The 23,074-nt window shown below is 48.7% G+C and overlaps 2 protein-coding genes across 2 annotated transcripts in view; one reads left to right on the forward strand and one right to left on the reverse strand.

Moving 5' to 3' along the window:
* The window catches only part of LOC149352948 (solute carrier family 22 member 6-B-like), a 39,874-nt gene extending 22,735 nt beyond the window's left edge, over positions 1 to 17,139 (reverse strand). Inside the window, exons 1-5 of the mRNA XM_089577259.1 lie at positions 16,807 to 17,139; positions 7,090 to 7,193; positions 5,189 to 5,340; positions 4,867 to 5,035; positions 1,864 to 2,008 (exon numbers count right to left, since the gene is read on the reverse strand). Of these exons, the coding sequence (XP_089433385.1) occupies positions 1,864 to 2,008; positions 4,867 to 5,035; positions 5,189 to 5,340; positions 7,090 to 7,193; positions 16,807 to 17,139 (903 nt within the window). The remainder of the gene's footprint in view (positions 1 to 1,863; positions 2,009 to 4,866; positions 5,036 to 5,188; positions 5,341 to 7,089; positions 7,194 to 16,806) is intronic.
* Positions 17,140 to 19,404: 2,265 nt separating this feature from the next.
* Positions 19,405 to 20,416, forward strand: LOC149352949 (uncharacterized). Its single transcript, XM_089577260.1, has one exon. The coding sequence runs from the start codon at positions 19,405 to 19,407 to the stop codon at positions 20,377 to 20,379; it is 975 nt and encodes a 324-aa protein (XP_089433386.1). The 3' UTR covers positions 20,380 to 20,416.
* The last annotated feature ends 2,658 nt before the right edge of the window (positions 20,417 to 23,074 follow it).

Consider the following 23,074-nt stretch of genomic DNA (forward strand, 5'->3'; position numbering starts at 1 on the left):
CCCGAAAAAATACTTGCTCCTTCGGGCGTCGGCCGCGGCTTGCACGGTTTAGCCGTCAGGTAAGCACACCTTACACGTGCCACGAGCAGCGATGCCGCATTGCGTTCAGCAAATTAAAGCTTCCACTTCCAAACAATGAACGAATATGCCGCATGTGAATTTGCCGTACTCGTTCAACCGCCTGAACATTTCGGTAGCCGCTTTAATTCGCGTGTCTACGACAGAAACAAGTAGAAAACACCTATCGTAGCCCTCTTCGATGTGGCATTTGCAAACGCCGCGGTATGCTGACAGTTGTGGCGTTTTTTCGGTCGCCGTTCCGCAAATTCTAGCCGCGGTAGCTCCCCTCGTCCTACCAAACAGTGAGGCGATGGACGCTAGGTGGCGCTAGTAGTAGGCGGGGAAACTTCAGCGCAGGTTTCCTATAACCCAATATGACGGAACGCAAGGTAGTTCGTCACACAAGGTTAACCCTAGCAGCCTAGAAAATGGAAATGACAAATAAGGAAGGAGAATACTGGAAAATTGTGAGACAGACGATAGGAAACAAAGATGTAGGGAAGGACAGGAAAAGGCGACTGCCGATCTCCCTCGGTCAGACAGGCCGGAGATGCCGTCCACAGGAAGCTGGGGCCAAAGTGGTGTGTTGCCTCCGCCGAGGGGCCTTACAGGTCCAAACGCTCGGCATTGACTCAACCACCAGGATCCCCTTTTCCCCGGACACGGCGATGCCACGCACGGCTAAGCGCTGGTGCTTAAGTCCGCGGTGACGCGCTGCTCACCATCCTCCCCTTGCGGGGATATTTCTGCGGATGCTCAGGGACGAGTGGCGTCGCAGCTCACCAGCATCTGCAAGCTGCAGATGCCCCTGCAGGGCTAATTCTCGTTTATACTGATGAGCTTCCCACTGTCTGTGAATTTGATGAAATGAACGGCGGCGCAACAAGGACACTAACAAGAGAGGGGACACCACATGCGCACTGTGGTGTCCCCTCTCTTGTTAGTGTCCTTGTTGCGCCGCCGTTCATTTCATCATGCACCAACTCGCCCCTCAGGCCATTCTTCTGTGAATTTGATTTCACCGTCGCTTTTCCGAACCGCTACGTGGCCTCTGGCGGGTGGAGACTTTAAGCGTGGAGGGGAGTGGGTGGAGTTCGTTGATGGGATGTGCATCTTTAACGGTGTGTGCCCAAAGGAGGCATCTTCCGAGCATGAAGGGTGCCCGGAAAGTGCCCCCATTCGCTCCGATCCACTAGGGGCGCTGGGCAGTAGAAGCTTCCCACGGACGCAGACGACGGCTGTTTCGCCGCAAGAGGATTCAGATGCTAGCGCTGCATAATTCAACGGGTACACCCGACATAGAATGAAAATATCGCCGCCAACAAACGGTAGGCGTAGTCGGGGAAAGTGTACTGGGTTGCGCTAGGACGTGCAAGATCGCGGGGAGCTCGTGCGAAGGAAGACGAAACCGCTACCCCCTAGCAAGACTAAGGCTAGTCCAGTGCCAGATAATACATTTCAGCCGCATGGCGGCGCCACCAGAGTGGTTAGTGTGGCCAATTCAGAACCTATCGGACATGCATTTAAACTTCCGACAACGCGACCCTAGCAGCAATCGTACACCTGGTATCCTGAAAGCTCGGAGCTCGAGCTTGAATGGTAAGTACAGCGACTGTAAGGATGCAGCACTGTGGGTATTGCCCCTCAAACATCCCGTTTGCAACGGTACCTCCAACAATATCACAAGGTAGCTAAACGTGATGCTGCTAAACTAAACTTGATGCTATCACAAGGTAGCTAAACTTTATTTAGCTTGCCACTGTACTGTTAACAGAATTAAAGGCATACGTTGATGTACCTTACCTCTCTGTAATAATGCTTCAGGGCTGTGAATTCTTCCTCTTTCAACTCCGGACGGCCGTTTGTTTTGGCAATCTTCCTGATGGCTTCTTCAGCTTTTGCGTACTTCCCAACCGTCAGGAGCCACTTCGGAGACTCCACTATATACCTGATGACAGATTAAGAGAAAATATAGAGCCCATTGCCTAACCCGACAGAGTAAACTATATAAAGGGGCTTGGCACAGAGCTGTCACTAAAAGGGTCATGAAACAGTTTGGAGTTGGCTATGAAATGCGCACATCATTTACAGGCTATAGAGAGTTCATAGATCGACCTGCTGCACATGGTTTTCTTGGCTTCATAACCGGTAATAAATAGGTTTTTCCTTGCCAGGCTGTGACAATGTAGTTCACTCATCTCATGAAAATTTCCACGACAACGAATAGCGCAAGCGAAACGCACAACATTTCAAGGCAAAAACAGTGACAGAACTTCGTAAGGAAATCGCTAAAAGGCTGGGACGCTGATTAACCGTTGCGAAGGCCCATTACGTAGTTATCTGCTTTCATACCCAGTTGTTTGAGAATTTGCACCGACATGCACTGCGTTAACTACGCCTGCAGAGTTAGCTTTTCCTAACCTATGCAGTCACTGATAACTATGGTTGGGTCAGATCTTCACAGTGTCGTCGAGACACGTATACTTCTTAAGAAGATAAGACGTTGAGCACATTACCAGCAGATGAAGGCTCAAGTACTGGCACTGTCCTGCTAGACAAATAAAATTGTGCACCCATCTATTGAGTATATGCGCAACTTTCACTGCCAAGTACCGGCACTGGCCGAAAAATAGCATGCGGACCTTTCAGTATTTATCCAGTAATGGATTTGAGGACGTGCTAACAGTTACTTATTAATACGTTAAAAATAGAATGGTCTGTTCAAGCGGAAGTGGCAAACCCCGTTTGTTAGTAGCCAGTGGCAGGTGGCAACCTACCCACCGGGCTACGAACTAATACACTACCTATGTAAACTTAGTATACTACCTCGGATACAGCTAGCTTTCGTGTATTGACCCCGGATATAACAAACTCAAGTACGCTATCTTGGATATAACAAACTTTCGTGTCTCGACATCGGATGTAACGACCGATCCTCCGAGAATCGCGTACGATTGTCACCGCCCAGAAGTAAAGGGATAGGCACTACTTATGGGTATCGCGTTGGCAGCGTTTCCATCAGGCGTTTCCTCATCCGCTTGCCGATTGCTTATAGCATGGGTATACTCGCGGACAACTTTCTGTGGCTTTGCAGCAGCAGAAGTTACGTGTGCGAGAAGGCGGCTGCGTAACCTGTACGTTTGACTCATGAGCGCAGGAGAGTAACACTTGCGTAATCGGTCACCGCACGCTAATAACACCTGCTGCAGAGCCACAAAGCTGTCCGCGCCTATAGCTCGATCGCTATAGTGCAATCGTATGCTGCGCGTAATCACCCCAGTAGAGAGTTAGAGAGTTCGATTCGCACTGCCGACACCCTGCTCTATTCTTGCATTTTAACCCAGTTGCACGCGGCCGTGATCTTTGTCACATACAGGAAAATCTTCGAGAACAAGGCATAAAACACATTCTGTGTTAAAATCGTGCCATAAGTAACCAGTGTCATAGTCCGCTTCATGAGCATTTAGTCGGCACGCTACTTCACTTCTACATTTTGGCCCATACTTCTTGAGCAGAAGTTTCAGGCAAGCCTATCAATGTTTTTTCGTGTTACTTGTTCAAGGCCGCCAGCAAACTCAATTTTGTCACGCCACAGGCGACCAAATTTCTCTGAAGAAGATTGTAGAGACTTTTAGTAGAGCGGGCCATCGGCCAGTGGAGCGGAGCGGACGAGAGGGGATGCCGCTGCGCATGCGCACAACGCTCAGGTGGCCAGCGGATTTACGGCGCTGCGCGCTCGCCCGCTCGAGCGGGGCTTCGGCTTGACTTGACCATCTAAGTGCCAAATGTTTCTTTTTTTTTTTCTAACACGCCATACTTACTATTAGATTATAAGACAACGTAAAGTTAAAGAATACACTAGAAACAGAAATGCTGCCTTTATTTAGCAATTTTAGTACAATAAAAGCAAGCGTGATTCATATTCGTTTCAGTGCAATTCCATTTTTCACCAATAGGTGGGGCAGCACACTGCTCCGCTTTACTACGCTCAATCGGACGTTTTAGACGCTGCACTGAAACAAAACTCTTTACTCGCGCTACATTCCGCTGGCGCGCCGCTGGGGGGCCCCCAGCGGAGCGGAACGTTATTCTGCTCAGCTAAAAGTCTCTTGTAACCGCGCGCGACACCCTCTTTATAACGTTCGAGATAGTTGTTGGTGTCTTCAGCCCTTTACCGCAAATAATTCTTCGTCACCTCTAAACTCAGTGTGGCCGAGAACGACGGTGATTCTGATCTTCGACGACCGCCGAGCTGGCTTGCTGCTAGCGCAGCCGCAGAGCTCTATTCTTTGCGAGCGCAGATTTGCCTAATAAACAGCGAGTTTCATGACTATCCTTTTTGCCTGCCGTCAGCGTGTACGGCCTTGCGGTAACCCCTGTGACGTGACAGCGTAATAGTTAAGTTGAAGATTCACTGCCTTGCAGTTCAGTTAACAGTTAGAAGCTTCAATATCAATAGCTCTTTGCCATGCATTTATCGCAGTAAATGTAATGGACAGCATTGAGATTGCAGAGGAATTTAATACGGTTGCAGCTTTAGGAAGGAGCTTTTCATAAAGAAGTTTTTCTTAAAATTTATAAAATTTCAAAGTTAATGACAACTGTTTGTGCCTAAAATGGCAGTCTCTTCCCGAAGGAAATGAGCTGAATATCAGCTTCATATAAGTTGAAGTACGCGACATTCTGGCAACTGCTCTTGCGACCTGCAAAGAACAAATGTCACTAGTTTCCGCGGCTGCGAACGATTCTCAGGTGTCGACAGTCAAAATATCACTGAGAATACAGGGGGTTTGGTCAGTGGCTCACCTCCACAGTACCAGAGGCAGCGCGTACATGGTGGCGTAGACAACGAGCTGCCATTGCCAGCCAGGCACAATGGCAGACAATCCAGCCAGCAGGGCAATGCCCACACCCCAGAAGAGGCCGTAAGCCACCATCGATCGACCCCGATAGCTCGGGCCTATGCTCTCCACATCTGCGACAAGGACAGCACGCACACAGTGGCGCAGCCGCGGTTGGGTCAGGAGCACGCGGAGCAAACGAGAGAGAGAGAAAAGCGGGAAATCTCAACAATAAACAGTTTGCTACAAAGGGATGCTGGTAATGTAAGTGTTCTTTGCACGCTTACAAAGCGTCAGACTGTTGTTGGCGGCAGCAACTGCGATGGCGTTGAAGAAGCGCAGCGCACAGAACACGGAGAAATCGGTGGCCAGGGCCATGAAGTACTCCACAATCACGTAACCCACCAAGCCGGCCAGCAGCACAGGCCGGCGACCATACCTGCGAAAGCGAGTGGGGAATGGATCTGGAGAGCTGCGAAAACTAACTGCAGAGCAGAGAAGTACACACGTAGGACAACGCCCGGTCAGTAAAAGACGTAAGTGGTGCGCACACCTTTCTCAGCACTGCGCTGAGTGTTATGAATGCCCTCGAGCGGCAGAACATTTGCCACAGGCTAGATGCAAGTACTGCAAAAAGTGTCAACCATAGTTTCACGAGATAACGATTTTAGGTAAATGCAAAGATACAAGGGCAAGGGAACTATTGGAAGCATTTCATATAAAAAAGAGGTGTATTTTGTGTTAGCGATACGTCGGTGAGCCTCTACAAATCGGAAATGGCGTATCTTGAATGGTTATGTAGATAGTGTTGTGTGGGAACTGGTATCTCTTTGCACGTGTCCTGGTTTTTCCTTATATTTGCTGCGCTGTTAGTGAATAAAGTTAGATGAAGTTTAGCGCTAGTCCTGTGTGGTCCTCTCTTGTGTACGTCTTGGTTGCGCTACAGTTCTTTTCTTACAACATGCACCATCTAGCCCAACAAAAAGTTCTTTCCAGAAGGTGCCCGCAGGAAATGAGCATTTGAGCACTTGCGTTCCTTAATAGATTGTTTTAACGACACGCGTCTCGTTCTTCATGCGTTAATGCGAATCGCGAATATTGCCCAATGCAAATGTGACATATCTACCTGCTAGTCAGAATGAAACGAAGTATCTGCAAGAAAAAAAGTTGGCGAAATGCGTTGCAAACACGGCCGTTTCTTGAGCAGTATTAGCAATTCTCGCAAATTTGTGTCTTTCGAATGAAGTATACGTTTTTAGCCCAGAGGTGACACCATTGTCCTCGTTAGATCATGTGGGATCGAAACTCAACACCCCTTATTAGCTGGACAACATAGTTTCAGGAACTGAGGTTCCAGGCTAGGTAGTAAAGCCTTGGTGATGTCGGGCCATGCTCAACGTATACAGTGACATCAGCAAGAGCCAAGGCAAAATTTATTGTTTCTCAAGAACGAGCGCAGAAATGACATGCGCGTCACATTTCACGATCTAATTATTGTGTTTAATATAAGAATTTGCGGAGGCAATACATTTTTGCGCATCAATAGAGTCAAACTTAAGGCGAAAAACATGTCCGCCATGTCCGTGCTAATTACTAGCGTCAGTTTTGAAATCTTGGTTTTCGCTGCACTTTACGCTTAGCTGCTGCGAAGCGCCTACGTCGATCATGTCGACAAGCAGAAGTTACGCACACGAGTAGGTGTGAGGAGTAGGGAAGGCGCATACTCCGTACGCTATTAGTGAACAACTGACGTTTCTAAGGCTACCTCAGCCGCCGCGGTGGCTCAGTGGCTATGGTGCTCGGCTGCTGGCCCGAAAGACGCGGGTTCGATCCCGGCCGCGGCGGCTGAATTTCTTTGGAGGAGAAATTCGAGGCCCGTGTACTGTGCGATGTCAGTGCACGTTAAAGAACCCCAGGTGGTCGAAATTTCCGGAGCCCTCCACTACGGCGTCTCTCATAGCCTTAGTCGCTTTGGGACGTTAAACCCCATAAACCAACCAACCAACCAAGGCTACCTCAGGCTACCTTATCCAAGGCTGCAAAACCTCGTCGTACGTGCCATGGTGCCGATAGTTGTTTGCAGTTCCGCGCTCTGATGAAATTATTAGTCATTACACGCTTAGCTACAACAGCGAGTGCAGTGTCCCCACCCGACAAATGAGTTCAGAGCAGCGCATGCGAAACTCACATGTCCGAGATTTGACCCATGAGGATGAAGCCGACCGTCATGCCAATCATGTAGGTAAATTGGGGCGCCGCTTTCAGCCGGGCATCGTCACACACCAGGTTCCACTGTAGGCCACATAAAAAGCTGTCAGTCAGGACGTGTCGCAATAACATACGAAGTTTCTGAGCATGAATATTGTTTTCCCCGAAGATACCATGTGCCCCCTGCAACTGCACCTGGGTTGCTGCTCGGCCGTAAGCGCCCGAGCCGTGTGGCCCTCCGAAAGGCTCACAGGTCCAGGAGGATTATTGCACATCGAAGGCTGCTTCTGCGAAGCAGTTTCGCCGAATTACTTTGTAAGAATATAAGCCGCCAGTAAGTTTTTTAACAGGTTACGTACAGCCACTGTATGCAGAATTTCCACGCGAGCTAGCTGGATTAAACACATTGATCGGTGTAACAGGGCAGAAGATATGCGAGTAGGCTCCGAAGATGAGCCACAGGTCAGCTGGCTCTTACCTAGGAGAGCTTCAGTTAGCTAGCTTAGGCAGTGGAAACGTTTAAGCAGTAACCATATAGTTGAGCCTAAGGAATAGACAGATTTCACAGAGTCTACTGCTCATGCGCGCGTTCACCAGAAGTAGCCAGCCGCCATCTTGGTTGTATTCCTTCGTGGTGTCGTCTGCACGACAGCCCACTTTGCACTTTCATTGGCATTATACCCGGTCTCAGTAGCTTTCCGCCGTTTCATTTACTGTGTTGAGCTAAAGGAAACAGAGGCACCACTACGGAGTTTCGAGGGGTGCAATGCTATCCACAGCAGGAACAGCGCAGAAAGGGTGGTCAGTTGCTGCACGAAGTGGAGTGACTACGACGGCGATGCTACGCTTGTTACTCGAACCTTCTTTGTGAAGGTGATGCAGGTGACGGTAAAAAAGCGCTTGACCGTCACTTTCATTCATTTTGCCAGCAGAACATTTTAAGCTGTAGCGATGCACGTGTTTTAAAGTCTTCTGACAGTGTTTACATTTCTTGCCACCTCCTTTTGCGGTTCAGCATTTACTGTAGTCATCTAGGCAGTTGCTGTAGTCGTGTCAAACTGCGTTTGTTGTATTTATTTTATCGTCATGGTCCTTGTTCAAAACTGGCCATGCGGTAGTTTCTTTCATCCACACGAACACAAATGTATTAACGACGTGCTCGCTGGTTTACCAGCAGGAAGGCTGCGCAGTATGAGCGTTTTTCTAAATGAAGTTGTCACAAATGCTTGTGTTCAGTGCAAAATGGGAAAAGGAGAAACCATTTGGGGAAGTTTTGAGTTCGCCAAATTAGGGTTGAATGGTTTTTAATGTTGTGACCGGTAGTTATATTTTCATCGTTGCAACACTAATTACTTTTTGATTTAGAGTAATGTAATCTTTGCTTCCATGGCGCCTCCCGTGCGACTCACTCTCGCTATTTTCTCAGTAGAAGTCTGAACACGTTCATTGATCAGTAAACACTAGAGGGTCTTTTTTTCAAAAACTATTGAACAAAATGTGGGTGATATCCTGGCATAAATGGCATGCTGCTGAAATGGCAGTATCACGTATGCTTAACGACCGGTGTGCAACAAAACGTCAGGAATTATTTCGCATTTCCATGGTTTTATAACCCAGCTTTCTCATTCCATGAAAGAGAAAGCACAATCAAGGTATCGAGCAGCTCGAGGTATCGAGAGTGAATACGCGCATCAAACGTACTTTGCGGATTCCTGAGTACGACAATAAAACTTAGCACTTTTGTTCACTGTGAACCTTACATCGGGCAGACATCGCTGCAAAGACGCCTGGACGACGCAGCACGAAGGCAGATCAGATCGCCTTTTTGACAATTTAAGGGCTGGCTTCAGACTTTACAAATTTGCCATTTGTCAATGCCGACTGATGAACAGGGTCAAGACGGCTAAATGTACTGAACAGGACTTAAACAGCAGCCTCTCATGAACTGCTTCTGAGCTATGTCTTGGGGACCTTTTCTCTTCGAGAAAGCAAAAACTCCGGGACCCTCTGCTTCGCACAGTTGTCAGAGCTCATGACATCCCTCAGGTGAACCCACTTGTCCTACAAATCCAGCATTCATGCAGAGAAGCACCGTGTGGCGACGCAAACAGGTCTGCTTCTCGCACGTGCGCCACGCACCGCGCCGACGCAGCCGCCGGCCTGAGTACGATAACTCCCAGAGTGCATTGCGGCGGCGGTGGCATAGCGCAACTCCTGGCGAAATCGGTCTGTAAAAGATATGGTTAACAGCGCGAGAAGGGTAGATGAGGCACAAAGGAAAAGAGAAAGGACAAGCGCTGATTCCCAACTGATAATCAAACGCGTTCACCAATTTGCCCGACCATCAGTTACTTCCAGTACTTGGGGCTTGTATACCTTTCCTAACTTCGCCCTAATCGATACGACAGTCGTCATGTCGATAATCGCCTTGTGTGTGCCAAGCAGGATCCCTGTCCTGGTATCTGAGACGAGGGCTCGTCCTAGGTGACATGCTGGCTGTACCGCGGTTTTCTGGAGCCTTCAATGGGACGCAGCCGACGGATAGCAAAAGTCTTGCTGTCCGAGTGATGGCCTCAGGCATATTTCTTCAAGCATAATCTTCGAATATCCTGTGAGAAGAGCAGAGATCTTTCGCTTCTATTGTGTCTGGTGTGATACCGCCGACTGAGCAACGGAGCACCCCTGGAATGTCTTGCGTCCAACGCTACCTACGAGGAAAAAAGCCCTAGGACTGAAGGCAGGACTGTCGTCTTATGCGATTCAGCGTATCCCGGGCGATTTAAAACGTGCTGCAATTAGCACCGAATTTATAGTTCGCACCTGCTCTTCACCCTAGTGAAAAATTTGCGGAGTTTCGATTCAGCGCTTACCCAGGAAATTTTAGTCTGTGTCGTGCTGCCCTCCTTGCGCTGTTAACCACGAACGTCCAACAGCTTTCCCAATTATCAGCATTAATAAGAAAAGGGAAGTGCGCAGAAATCCCTGAACGCGAAGGAGGCGCGCAAGGACGCCGTTTTTCATGACACAAACGTATTGAATGGCCGTCAACAAAATTAACAAGTTTTGTAAAACTGCTTTTGATGAACCCTTCCCGACTATGGCTTGGCCGGCCAGGAGAACTAAATTCGCTCCGATTGCTGAATATCCTATCGCGTAATGCGATTTTCTGACAGCCCCGAGAGCCCTATACGGGCTGCTTGATTTTGCGCTTTAGAACCGGTGAGAGCAGTCTTTGGCTGCTGCTCTACAACCGCTGAAAAATGTCATTTAACTTAATATCTGGATTTTCAGTGCAGCGAAGATACACACAAGAACGAGGCCAACACGGGTGCTTACTACAACTGTTTAATCATATGGAAGTAGTCGACATATACAGGGTGTTTCACCTAAGACTTTCTGCAATTTTTAAAAATAAGCTATTTGAATTAGATGCGCGCTTTTTCTGGCATAGCATTGTCAGTGGTGTAGTACATCATAATGCAGCTAAGATGTGCTAACTAGCAGGCTTGTTAACCAATATTTAATAGTTAACTTTTAAACTATTGCCGTTGGGCTCCTTAAATATTAAGAGGCATGTAGCCCACCGTAAGTAATGTCCATATCCGTTTTTAGAATTTCGAGAACGCGATTATCCTCGGCGCTGTGGCCCAACAAATTTTGGCTATTTCGACGAGTTAGGTTCACTGGAGAGGTTGCTTTGCCTGCAAGCTTCTCAAACCACATGTATTTTGGCGCGATGTAGGCGAAATTTGTTGGGCCACAGCGCCAAGGATAATCGCGTTCTCGAAATTCTAAAAACGGATATGGATATTACTTACGGTGGGCTGCATGCCTCTCAATAATTAAGGAGCCCAACGGCAATAGTTTAAAAGTTAACTATTAAATATTGGTTAACAAGCCTGCTAGTTAGCACGTCTTAGTTGAATTATGTACTACACCACTGACAATGCTATGCCAGGAAAAACGCGCATCTAATTCAAATAGCTTATTTTTAAAAATTGCAGAAAGTCTTAGGTGAAACACCCTGTGTAGCTCTCCCTGCTGAAGCGCACTCATAGAAGGCACCAAGTAAGCCAGCACCAATCTTATAAGAGTAGGCATGCAAGAAATTTCCGCTCAGCCTCAAAGAAAAACTGAAGTGTCACTGACGCACCTCGAACAATGTTTTTTGATGTAAAAGTCTTCCAGAGTTTCACGAGCCGTCTGCTGTCTGCCTCTACCAAGAATCCCAGCCTCATAAAGAAAATGTAGTCAAGGGTTCGACGGCATACCGTCTGGTCAGGAATCATGGCTTGAAGAGATTCACTGGTCACTGACCATGGTCAAACAAAAACAAAAATGACGTTTCGGGAGCGCTACGGCTCCCTTACGGCTCTCTTGTGGAGCCCTACGGCTCTCTTGTGGAGCCCTACGGCTCCACAAGGGAGCCGTAGCGCTCCCGAAACGTCATTTTTGTTTTTGTTTGACCATGGTCAGTGACCAGTGAATCTCTTCAACTCAAAGAAAAACTGAAGTGTCACTGACACAGCTAGAACCCTGTTTTTTGATGTAAAAGTCTTCCAGAGTTTCACGAGCCGTCTGCTGTCTGCCTCTACCAAGAATCCTCACATCGTGCAACCGTGGTGTATAACGGGTACAAGTCCTACAGTGTTCAACAAGTCTCTCATCCTCATTATTTTCAATATCTATTGCATGTTCCCTAAGTCGGTCATTCACGCAACGTCCCGTCTGTTCAATATAGGTATTTCCGCAGGACAGCGGAATTTCATAGACGACGTTAGTCGCGTACTTTACGAAACGCTGCCCATGTCTCTTTTGACAGCAGACCTTTTTGCTTTCGCATGTTATGCGACGGCTTAGCTGGCCAAGCTTGAAGGGGGCAGAGAAAACCATTGGTACATTAAATCGGTTTGCCACTTGAAGAAAGGCCCTGTCCGTGGATCGGGCTGGACCTGGCCTTCTGGATAGGCCCGAGCCCTTGCAGTGCTCTATTTCGCACAACAAAGTGACTTCTATGACCCATTTTCCGAGCATTTCACCTCAGGGAAGCAGAGCACCAGGCTAAAAGCAAGCTTAGCCTCACTGTATAACCGGTGGGCATCCGATGTGCAACAAAACTGAGGAATATATTGCATTGTCTGCCAGGAGAACGTAGTTATCATGGATAGCCATTGCAAACTTATTCCCATCTTGTGCTCCTGTAAAGGATGCACCGCAGCATGCAAACTTACATTGCGGTGAAGCTAGAGTTTAAGTTGGCCGTTATTTTTGTTTGTGCCCTCGTTTTACCTCGGCAAAATCACGAGTGCCCACTCAGGCTCACTCACAAAACTTTGATCAACGTACGGACTCACTCAGACTCATACTCACACTCACAAAGGCCTGGCCTCATTCGAACTCAAGAACTCAAACTCAGGATTACAACTCACATGGGCTCACTAAAACTCACTAGCCATCAGGGGTCAACAACTCATAACGACTCACGACTCACTCAGACTCAGGACTCGTCTGGGCTCATTTAAGCACAATAAGTATTACGAATGCACAGGAAGCTCGACCGGACTGACCACGATTCATAACACTCTGAACGTGAGTCTGGACTCACTCACGACTCAGATCATGAGCATGAGTGAGCCCGGGTGAGCTCACTCATGAGTGAGTTCACCGACCTATGATCATGGTCCTATGAATAATCAAAATCCACCCATGGCAGCAATCGGTGCCTGCAAAGAGCAGCCAGACAGCTACACGACACTGTCTGAGCCTCGAGGGACAAATTTTTCGGGGTACAACGCTTAGACGCTTGGAATTCCTTGGGCGCGTGCCATCAATGCCAGTTGGTGATCAAGCTGGTTCGAGGTGAGCCAAGCCTTCCAGGAAAGAGGGATTGGTATGAGTAAGGTGGAGACGACAGCTGAGCATGTAAATAGCAGTGCTCAAAGGTAGCTTCTGCTTCAAGACCGTTAGGCAGGAGGGTTAGGAGCGGCGGTTCTAGAACTAGCCGAGAAGGAGCACGTAATGTGCAATTTGTGAAGTATTCTAGTCTGTGCGCTATACAGCTAAGGATGAGGTGAGTGTTAGGTGCCTTAGGGGCTCTCAGAAGTTCTTGGATTCAATGTTCGTCTTTGTTGAGGAGTGCTTCGTCTCAAGGCGGTTAGTTTGGCTTGGTCAACGTACCTACGGTCCCCGTATGTGAATTTCATGGGCAGGTGATCAGCCATCTTGCTGCCTGTGATGCAAACTTGCCAGGGATCCAGTGTATAGTGACGGGTTAGGGCTGTATTTTTTTTTAGGACACCATGTGGGTCGTCTTAGAGACCGTCGGATGTTGGCGGCGCTGTATTGCACGAGCTGCAGCCATTAAGTACTGCGACTTAACTGAAGACCATTGTAATGAACAAAAGGGAGGCGTATTTTGCAGCATAGTAGCTTCCGCAGAAGCGGCCAACTGCGAAGAAAAAGCATCGCTGGAGCTGGAGCCAATAACCAGCGTGGCCCTTTGAAACGCTGTAAAGAAGTACAAGCACTGTATTGCCCGGCCAAGAAGAAGATCAATACAGCTCCAAACTTCTCATCATGAACCTCAATACCTTTTTCTCAACTAAGGAAGCTGCATAAGGAAGGCACGGACCTGCATGAAAAAGATATATACTAGAATTCTCTAGAAACCTCTTCCAAACTGGTTTGCATAAAACCTTGTGACTTTGTCGACGGGACAGAATTTCGCACATGAGGTATCCGCCCTGACACTCCACTCAAAGGGACGAAAAGTGGTCACTCCTCCATGCCGGCACTTCTTATTGGTAGAAGAAAAAAGTTGCTGCAATAAGCCAATGGACATTCTAGGCAATTGTACAACTGCCGTTGTCGACGTGGAGACGATCGTTAGTGTCGCCTCGAATCAGGGCAGTACAGGGTTAATTATAGAGACATAGGATAGGCCTTTTTCCTGCAGTGGGCGTAGTCAGGTTGATAATTATGACTTCCTAATTTCCGCTACGTAAGGCTTGAAAAGAGTGATCACCGAAGCGTGCTCCATATTATTACATGTTTAAGGGAGGTGTAGCGCGAAAAAAGGCAGGGACGAGAGAGACAAGACACAGGACCAGCGCTAGTCCTGTGTCTTGTGTCGCTCTCGTCCCTATCCTTTTTCGCGCTACGCCTCCCTTAAACATGCTTTACCAACTGGCTCAGAACACCAATCTGCCCATATTATTACGGCCGGGACTAAGTTTGCCCCGACAGCTTTGAAAGGCGTGGCAATTTGGTCCACAGTGCTGGGAGCAATTTGTACACATCCAGCTTCCACAGGGCCTGGCAGGTTGAAAGGCACAAACATACGGAACGCGTGCTTAGTAGGAATCTTATTTTACCGAATTCTGAATCTCTGAACAGCGATGACATTCAGTGTCGTTAGCCCTTTGTGGATTTCTGCTTCTGTGAGGTGCAGCATGACAGGGATGTCTTCTTACACCAGCTATACATCACCACTATAACTAAATATGGAGTAACCAAGGTAGGCTACCTCAGACAAGGTTAACCCTAGCCGCTGTTGTGACTCAACCCCCCCCCCCCCTTTGTGTGTTCCCGCCACATCCGCCTCCACATACGCTTTCCCAGAGGCAGTGCGGGGTTTTGCTAAAGTGGTGTTTCTTCGAGCACGCGCTCCCATGCGACCTCCTGAAAAGAAAGGTGGAACCGGACACGAGGGACGGAAACGACTCCTGGATTCCACGTACGTCCACTGCCGCATAACTGCCACCACGTGTTTTTCTCTTAAACAGCACCCAACGCAGCAGTACTGACCCTGCGACCATGTGTGTACATCCTCCAAGGTGACCTCACTCAATGCCTGCTGCCACGCGCGGAGACGAGCGTCTGCCATTCGTCCGCGCTTCGCTCTTTTGTCAACTGCGCGGGTGACGCCGCTGCAAGTGTTCGCCTTTGGGCGTTTCCTTAAAACAAGATATGGGATCCCCCTGGCCGGAAAGGACACTTCCGGGAGACTTCATCCAAGTGACTCAGCCGAGGAAGACGATGGAGCGGGGAGCGCCGTTAAGGAGTACCCGATTTCGACAAGATGGCAAAGCCAGCCAATGAGCGTCGTTAGCTCCACTCAAAGGCGGCGCTCAAGACGAAGTCCCTACGATTGGTTGAAAAAGGCGGAAAGACCACGAGAGGGACTATTTAAAGCGCTCGAGACGTTCTTCGAGAAGAGTTTTCCCTCAGCGATGTCCTGAGACTCTTCTCAGCTTTTACCCTGTCTGTCATGTTGTAAAGATGTAAATATAGTTTTCCTTCTCCTACTCCCTGTCTCCGGCCCACGTTCCTTCCTCCGTCGGCACAACGGCGGTGCTCCTGGACCCAATGCCTGGTGGAATACGCAACTAGCCCGGAAAAACATATCACCGCCAGGAAGAGGGAAAAACTGAGAAGGAAGGAGAGGAGAGGCAAGTTGTGAGACAGGATAGGAAAGAGAAGGACAGGAAAATGCGATTGCTGATTTCCCCCGGTTGAGGCAAGCTGACATAAAGGCATCCCAGTTGGGTCAGCTGAGGGGTGCCGTCTAGGGGTTAGTGGGAGCCAGAGTGGTGTGTTGTCTCGGTCGAGGAGCCTTAAAGGTCCAAGCACTCGTAAGAGAGCGATTGCAGGGGCTAGTTGGTGGTTCATTGTGTGGGAACCACGCTTGCACTCGGCATGGGCTCGACCACCAGATCCCATTTTAGCGGAGGCAGCTAAACGCCACACGCGGCTAAACGTCGGTGGGCAGAGCCCACATGCACTCGGGAAACCATGGTGTCGGTACTCGACAAGTGCATGTTGCACATGCCCCTGCGGGGGTAATATCCAAGATGCAGAGGTTTATGCTTTCCGATTCCTCATGGCAACTGCACCAAGCATAATACACTGTGCATGCATGAAGAGATCATGAAAGCACTCAAGAAGACAGCGACAAAGAGGCGGACACGCAGTGCGCTTTCATCCTCTAAACATAGCTGACCAACTAGCTCAAACGCTGCCGCTGTTGAAGTGCATGGCCGGAGAACGAATTTCCTCACTTCCTCAATCGTTGAACTTGGTCTTCAGGCATAGTGTTTTTCAAGTGGCTGACAGTGGATCCCTCCAGCACTGGAGTCAAAGCTTGTTTGATGCTAACACTCCCGGTGAAAAAGCGAAGGTTTCGCTCCCGCGTATTTGTGCTACGTGATATTTGGTCAAAGCTGCCCTTCAACCTAATGAGCTGCAGGAACGCCTCGAAATTAAAAACTTTGCAGAATATGGTTTGTGATGCCTTCAGGAGACAATTTTTCGTAGCTTCCAAGAAAATACCTGAGGGGCAATATCAAGGCGAGAGCATTGGTTTATGTAGGGGGAGCTTGCCCGTGACAGTAGAAAGCAGTCGGTGTTCTAGACATACCCATCAGTGATGACAGATGAGGCTGGACAGAAAAAGCTAGAAAGTGTAGGATACAACAACCGACAGCAGCAATTTAAAGTAGTGAGGTTGTTGCGTCCCATGCACTTTAATGCACAGGCGTATAATCAATCAGGCGCCACTCCTGCCCGCCAGTTTGGAGACATGTCATCTGCAATGGGTGCACGGAAGATGACAGTGCGCCAGCTCGACAAAGTATCAGCGTAGCACAAATCGATGGCATGTGAATTGCCTACCGTAGTCAATGGAAGCAGGGCTCACCTTCTCGGTTCCCGAAGGCCAGAACTCAGAATGGTCATACTCCCAAGCGTTGCAAAAGAAGCCAGCGCTCTTGTTAAAGCCGCGCTTGGAAACTGGGTAGCGAAGGCACTTGTGATACTCCCCAGAGGACTTTTGCGGAATGGCCCTGTCCTTCCATTCCTCGATGCTCATGTGTGAGTAGTGTGGTATTCGCGCACACCAGTGGTCCACGTCGGGGAAGATGAACGAAGTGCACAGGTTGTTGACGGCCAGCATGATGCCTCGGTACATGGCCAGTACCAGAATCACGTTCTGGTAATTTCCCGTCTCGCCGATAAAGTTGGTCACCTCCATGGCTCCTGAAAGAATTGTACGTGTAAGCGATATAGAAGCGGTACAGCGTACTCGCACAATCACAAATTGGAAAAGAAGCCAGCATTTCAACTGTGCACCTTGTGGGGACGCCTTCGTCCCCTGCGTTCGCTTTCCCGCATTGCACACCCCACTGTTGTTAGCTCCCCCCCCCAAAAGCACTCCTCTCGGTTCGGTTACTTTTAACTAACAGGGGAGGGCGCTCGCGTCGCAGCGACACCAGCGCCACGGATGGCGTTTCGCTGCGCGCGCGCGGGGGATAGCTGGCTCTCTTCTCCCTGGGACAGGGAAGCGTGTTGGACGTCCACGTGCAAAGCTCCGCTCTTCGCCGCGGGCGTCCTCGTGTTGAAACGTGTTCCCCTCAGCTCGTCCCGTCCGGCCTCGGAGATATTCCCTCTGCCCTACCGTGGGCGAACATTCGCTCGTAGCCGTGCTGGTGAGTCGGACATCCTCGATTCCTCAGTGTATTTTGTTGCTAGCTGGCGTTATTGTTGTTATAGCAATAAATGCCTTGTTTGTGTCAGCCAGTGTGTCGTTCCTTTGTTCCCGCAGAGCAAGGCCCGCCGTGGTCGGCGTGCGCTCGGCAGCGTACGCGACCACGGGGTGGGGTCCGCGCGGCTTTGAACTATGTCAGCCGTGCTTAAACGGGGAGAACGTATTTATATCTCCCCGATTTTAAACCCCATAGCCTACAGCTTCTGAAAGTCTGGGAATACGCCCGTAAACTCTTCGCGCACTATCGGGATGTGAATGCATGCGAATGTAATGGCAAAGGTGGCATGCTCCGAGGCTACCATAGGCGGTAGCTTTCATGTGCATTGAATGGAAGTTAACTATCTTATTCTTCGGTGCCAGGGGTCACGTTCACAAAAGCCGTTCGAAGCAAAACCGCCATCCGAGACATGCAAATAGGCCCCATGAAAAACAAATTAAAACTGTTCTTGCGAAGTGTTTAAGGCTAGTTTAGAACGTTTTCATGACAGAACAAGTGACACTACGTCTTCCATTCTTACAAGTTGAAAAACAAACCCAGTCAGGATATTGCGTTGTTCAACGTTCCTGAATGTAGTATTGGGCGTGCGGGCAGTGACACTCGTTGACTTGCGCTCAAAAAGCGGCGAGTTCGCGATAAATGAGCGCGTGCGTGCATTTCTGTGTAACGTAGCGAACGACCAGCGCCAAAGAAACATGACCTAATGGGGGATGTGAACGAACACGACTGGTGGAACAGGTTGACAACGCTCTATCCGAAACTCGGAACATAGCATTCCTTTCAGATGAGCATTAAGTTCTATTGAGAAAAATATGAAAATGTGTGCGTGTATTGGACGCGTGCCGGCGTTCTGTGCGAGCCGCGTGAGACGCGTGCCGGCGTTTCGTGTGGACCGAGTGAGACGCGTGATGACGCGCCAAGTGACGTCAAGCAGTGGCTCTACAATAGCGAGCGCCTGCATGAGCGCTGCGGGAGAAAGCATCTCAGCTGTTGACCAATAAAATACTACGCAGTGTTCTTATCGCTTCTTACTTGCCGGGACCCGAGAACACCACAACTGGCGACAAGGATGGTGGAAGCAAGGCAAGACGCAGAAAAGAAGCGCTGAAGCTGGACAACGGAGTACCGAGGCAACAGTCTGAAGAGCAACGCTGGATTCAACCGCAACTACGACGAAAGGCGACAAGACGTCCGAGATGGCAGCCTCCAGTCAGATTGGTCAAGTAGAAGCCTTCGACGAAACTGTGAGTGACTGGCTATCTTACGAAGAACGCCTAATTTCCTTTTTCGCGGTGAACAAAGTTCCAGAAGACCTCAAGGTGCATGCTTTGCTAAGCGTCATTGGGCCGAAGTCATACAGCCTTTTGAAATCTCTGACCGCACCAGATAAGCCGTTAGAAAAGACGTTCAAGGAGCTGACTGAATTGCTTCGCAATCACTTCACCCCGAGAGTGTCTGTGATTGGAGAGCGAGCAAAATTTCACAGATGTCAGCTGCAACATGAAAGTATCGCACAGTACGTAGCCGAGCTCAGAAAACTAGCTCAGACCTGTGAATTCGGCACCTTTTTGGACGAATCACTTCGTGACAGGTTTGTGTGTGGTTTATTCCGCACCGACATTCAGCGATACTTATTTGCAGAAGACAAAACGCTGACGTTCCAAAAAGCCGCTGAACGCGCACTCGCTTTGGAAGAAGCTAAGAAAAATGTTGAGGAAGCGCACGCTAGAGAAGCTGTCTATGACTTCCACGAAATGAGCGCTGAAGACGCAGCCAAACCAAAGCACTCTTTCGAGTGTTATTGCTGCGCCTCTGACAAGCAATTTTCCCGCGCCTGTCCGCACATAGCAGATAAGTGCACGAACTGCGGCAAGGAAGGCCCCGTTCAGCGTCTCTGCCGTGGTCCCAAGCAGTATCCAACGAGTTCATTGAAGTGGATACGCACTCTTGAAAGTGACGACACGGGAAACCTCCAGACGCTGTCTCAACAAACCCGGCGTCCTATCACCGTCGATGTCGAAATTCAAGGTGTAGCTTTGCGAATGGAGTTAGACACAGGCGCTACGGTGTCTGCAATATCAAGACAACAGTTCAAGCGACTTAGACCGCCACTAAGACTCGACTCGACGGAACTGCGACTGAAAACGAATACAGAAGTTATCCAGCCCTGCGGCGTTTTGAAAGCAGCCGTAAGGTACAAGGATCAAGTCGGTGACCTTCCGTTGTACGTCGTAGACTACGGTGGACCAGCTCTTCTAGGGCGCGAGTGGCTCGAAACTTTGCACTTAGACTGGGACGAAATCTGCTGTTTGCACAAGCTGAACAGGTTTTGGTGCGCAATTTCAGGAGCGGACCAAGATGGCTCAAAGCAACTATCGTGCAGCGCACCGGGCCAGTGTCGTACGAGGTCAAGGTGCAGACACCCAACGGATCCTGCATGTGGAGGCGACACAAGGACCATTTGCTACGAGCCTCAGCTGCGAACACGCCGTCACCATTTGCCGTGGGGGAGGAGACAGACATCTGTTATCCAGAACTTTCAGATTGTCCGCCACCCTCATCAATCGCTGTCTCCGCAACTAGCCCTGCACCCGTGGTCAGCGGAAACAGCCCTACGAGGCGGTACCCTCAGCGAGTCAGGAAGCCGCCTGACCGATACCAGCCATCGTGACTCTCCAAATTGCGGTGGAGGAAGTGACGCGGGCCGGCGTTCTGTGCGAGGCGAGTGAGACGCGGGCCGGCGTTCTGTGCGAGGCGAGTGAGACGCGGGCCGGCGTTTCGTGTGGACCGAGTGAGACGCGTAATGACGCGCCAAGTGACGTCAAGCAGTGGCTCTACAAAAGCGAGCGCCTGCATGAGCGCCGCGGGAGAAAGCATCTCAGCTGTTGCCCAATAAAGTACTACGCAGTGTTCTTATCGCTTCTTACTTGCCGGGACCCGAGAACACCACAGTATTTGAACCCCAAATTCCTCTAAAACTACATGAATAACTTATAGTTTAGGAATTCACTTATGCCGCACCCTTCCACGCTCGTGGAATTACAACCTTATTTTATCAAACCACGAGTAATCTTTCTCATCACCACCATCAGCCGAACTACGCTCTTTGAAGAACAAGGTAGCCCCATATCCCTCCAATCGCAGAACAGTGGCGCATCGCCTAAGCGCTGCACCACTGCGCCAGGAAGGGTTTGAGGACTGCCAGGGATCAATGAATGCAAAGTAGAGAATGACCTCCTACGTATACGGGGATTAACCCATTGCGCAGCGAATCGCAGATTACTAGAGTATTCTCAAACTTTTATGACCAGCTCTTCCCGATCCAAGTATGATACCTCCTGCAAAAGCACTGAACAGTATAGGAGAGATCGTTTGTCACTGCTTGACGGCGTTCATGATTGAGATTTTGTTACTCTTTTTGTGGATGACTATATGGCAGCTCTGCAGGTGCAATAGGCTTCTTGAGCCGCAGTTTGGCGATCGCGAGTGGCGCCATCTGGTTAAGGGTGGCGGGGAGGGTACATCCTGGTCTCGTAATGCCTGCATGACTGCTGAGATTTCGAATGAGTCGAATGTCTTCACGTAATCTAGGAAGACTATATACGTATAGCGGTTGGATATGATGATGGTGTTTTCTTTTTTTTTTTTGAGCAAGGGCATTTAACGACAAAGGGCGCCAAGCACAAGGTTTTTGGTCGCCTCTGGGTAAAATATGTACACATGTTAAAATCAACACCGGGTATATAGGGCCTAAGAGTATTGAGTATGTGCATAATTATAGTTTGTCAGGAGGGTGTAGAAGTTAGGTGGAATGGCGTAATGTGGTGTATAGCGCCCAAGATTGTGTTAAGAATTGTTACATATAAGAGATGAAGCCAGGAAGCCTCAACCGCAGTCCCTGCTTGAGCAAGAATGGCGAGGCATCTGGCAGCTACGACTAAGCTTATCCTTCTCAGCAATCAGGAAGGGTTAAGGTTACTTTGAATAAGAGGTCTGTTGTAAAAAGACTACATGAGCGAAAAATTTAAAAACCCTATCCAATGAAAACATGCGGTCATCATCTAAAAATAAAGAAGGGTGCAGTGGTATTTTATATGTGTACAGTTCTCGGAGGTGCTGTCGTCTGTTTCCAATCTCGGGCACATGATTAATGTGTCGACAACTGAGATTTGGGCTCCACATGTCGCGCATTGTAGTGCCGGAGTATCCTTTAAAAGATGCGAGTGTGTGAGGTATGTCATATATCCTCAGTCTGCAGAGAGCAACTTTGAATCTATTTTAGTTAGTTATATGGGGTTTTATGGCGCATAAGCAATATGGCTATCATGCGCCAAACACAAGGTTAGATAATGTTATGTCAAGTGTACAGAGGTTACATTATAATAGATTTAAAACATTGGCTTTCTTTAGAAACTTACAAACAAGTGAAAACTCGTCAAGTGTTTGCTCGCCTAAAAGCAATGCGGGATGAAATGGAATGTGTTGATTGTAAAATACCGTAAATTTTTTTTTTCTAAGTTCTTCGAGACGCGAACAAGAAATTAAAATGTGATTTACTGTGAGCTCCTCACCACACATTCCACACAGAGGTTTGTCTTTTTTTGTTAATAAGAAGTTATGGGTGATGTGTGTGTGACCTATGCGTAAACGACATAAAATTACTTCGATAAAACGCTCTTTATGGCGGCATAATTTCCATTCTTTTAAAATGGGCTTTATGGTATGAAGCTTGTTGTGTCCTTCATTTTCCCAAGAATCTTGCCACTTGGCTCTTAGTCTGCTATGCACTAACTTCATTTTGAATCTATTTTATCTTTTTTGTTTTTCTGTGGCATACCTTCCAATCCTTGGCTTTATTGTGTGCATTTTGGTATTTGTTTGTTCGTCCCAATCCTGCTGCCACTCTTTGCAGAGTTCAGTACTAATATGTGGTCTGAGGTGATGGTACGGAAGTTCGTTTATATCCATCCGACTCAGTTCGGCAGCTGACGTAGCAAGCCTATCAGCTTCTTAATTTCCATGTATGCCACAGTGACCTGGTACCCAGCATACTGTACTTTTAAGGTTCGCTGTGCGGGCAGACTTAAGACATTTCGAGAGGGAATTCATAACAGGGTATTTACAGGGTTTCCCAGAGGGCAGGGCCATAACCACGCTTAAAGAATCTGAGTAAACAACAGAGGTTGGGATTTCCTTTTGCAGGATGGATCTAACAGCAAACAGGATGCCATGACATTCTGCAGTAAATATGCTTCTGTGTCTATTCATTGTTTTTGTTTCAGAAAATTGACAGCAGTGAACTGCTCATGAAACTGAAGAAGTTAGGAGTTGGATATATTGTGCGCATTCCTCTATCTGATTAATGGTGCAAATTTGGTCCGCTGCCGGCTAGCCTTCACAAAAGCCAGCCTGGTTCTTTGGTTT

The sequence above is a fragment of the Amblyomma mixtum genome, chromosome 3, assembly GCF_055824585.1.
Source record: "Amblyomma mixtum isolate Tamu chromosome 3, ASM5582458v1, whole genome shotgun sequence".
Taxonomy (NCBI): domain Eukaryota; kingdom Metazoa; phylum Arthropoda; class Arachnida; order Ixodida; family Ixodidae; genus Amblyomma; species Amblyomma mixtum.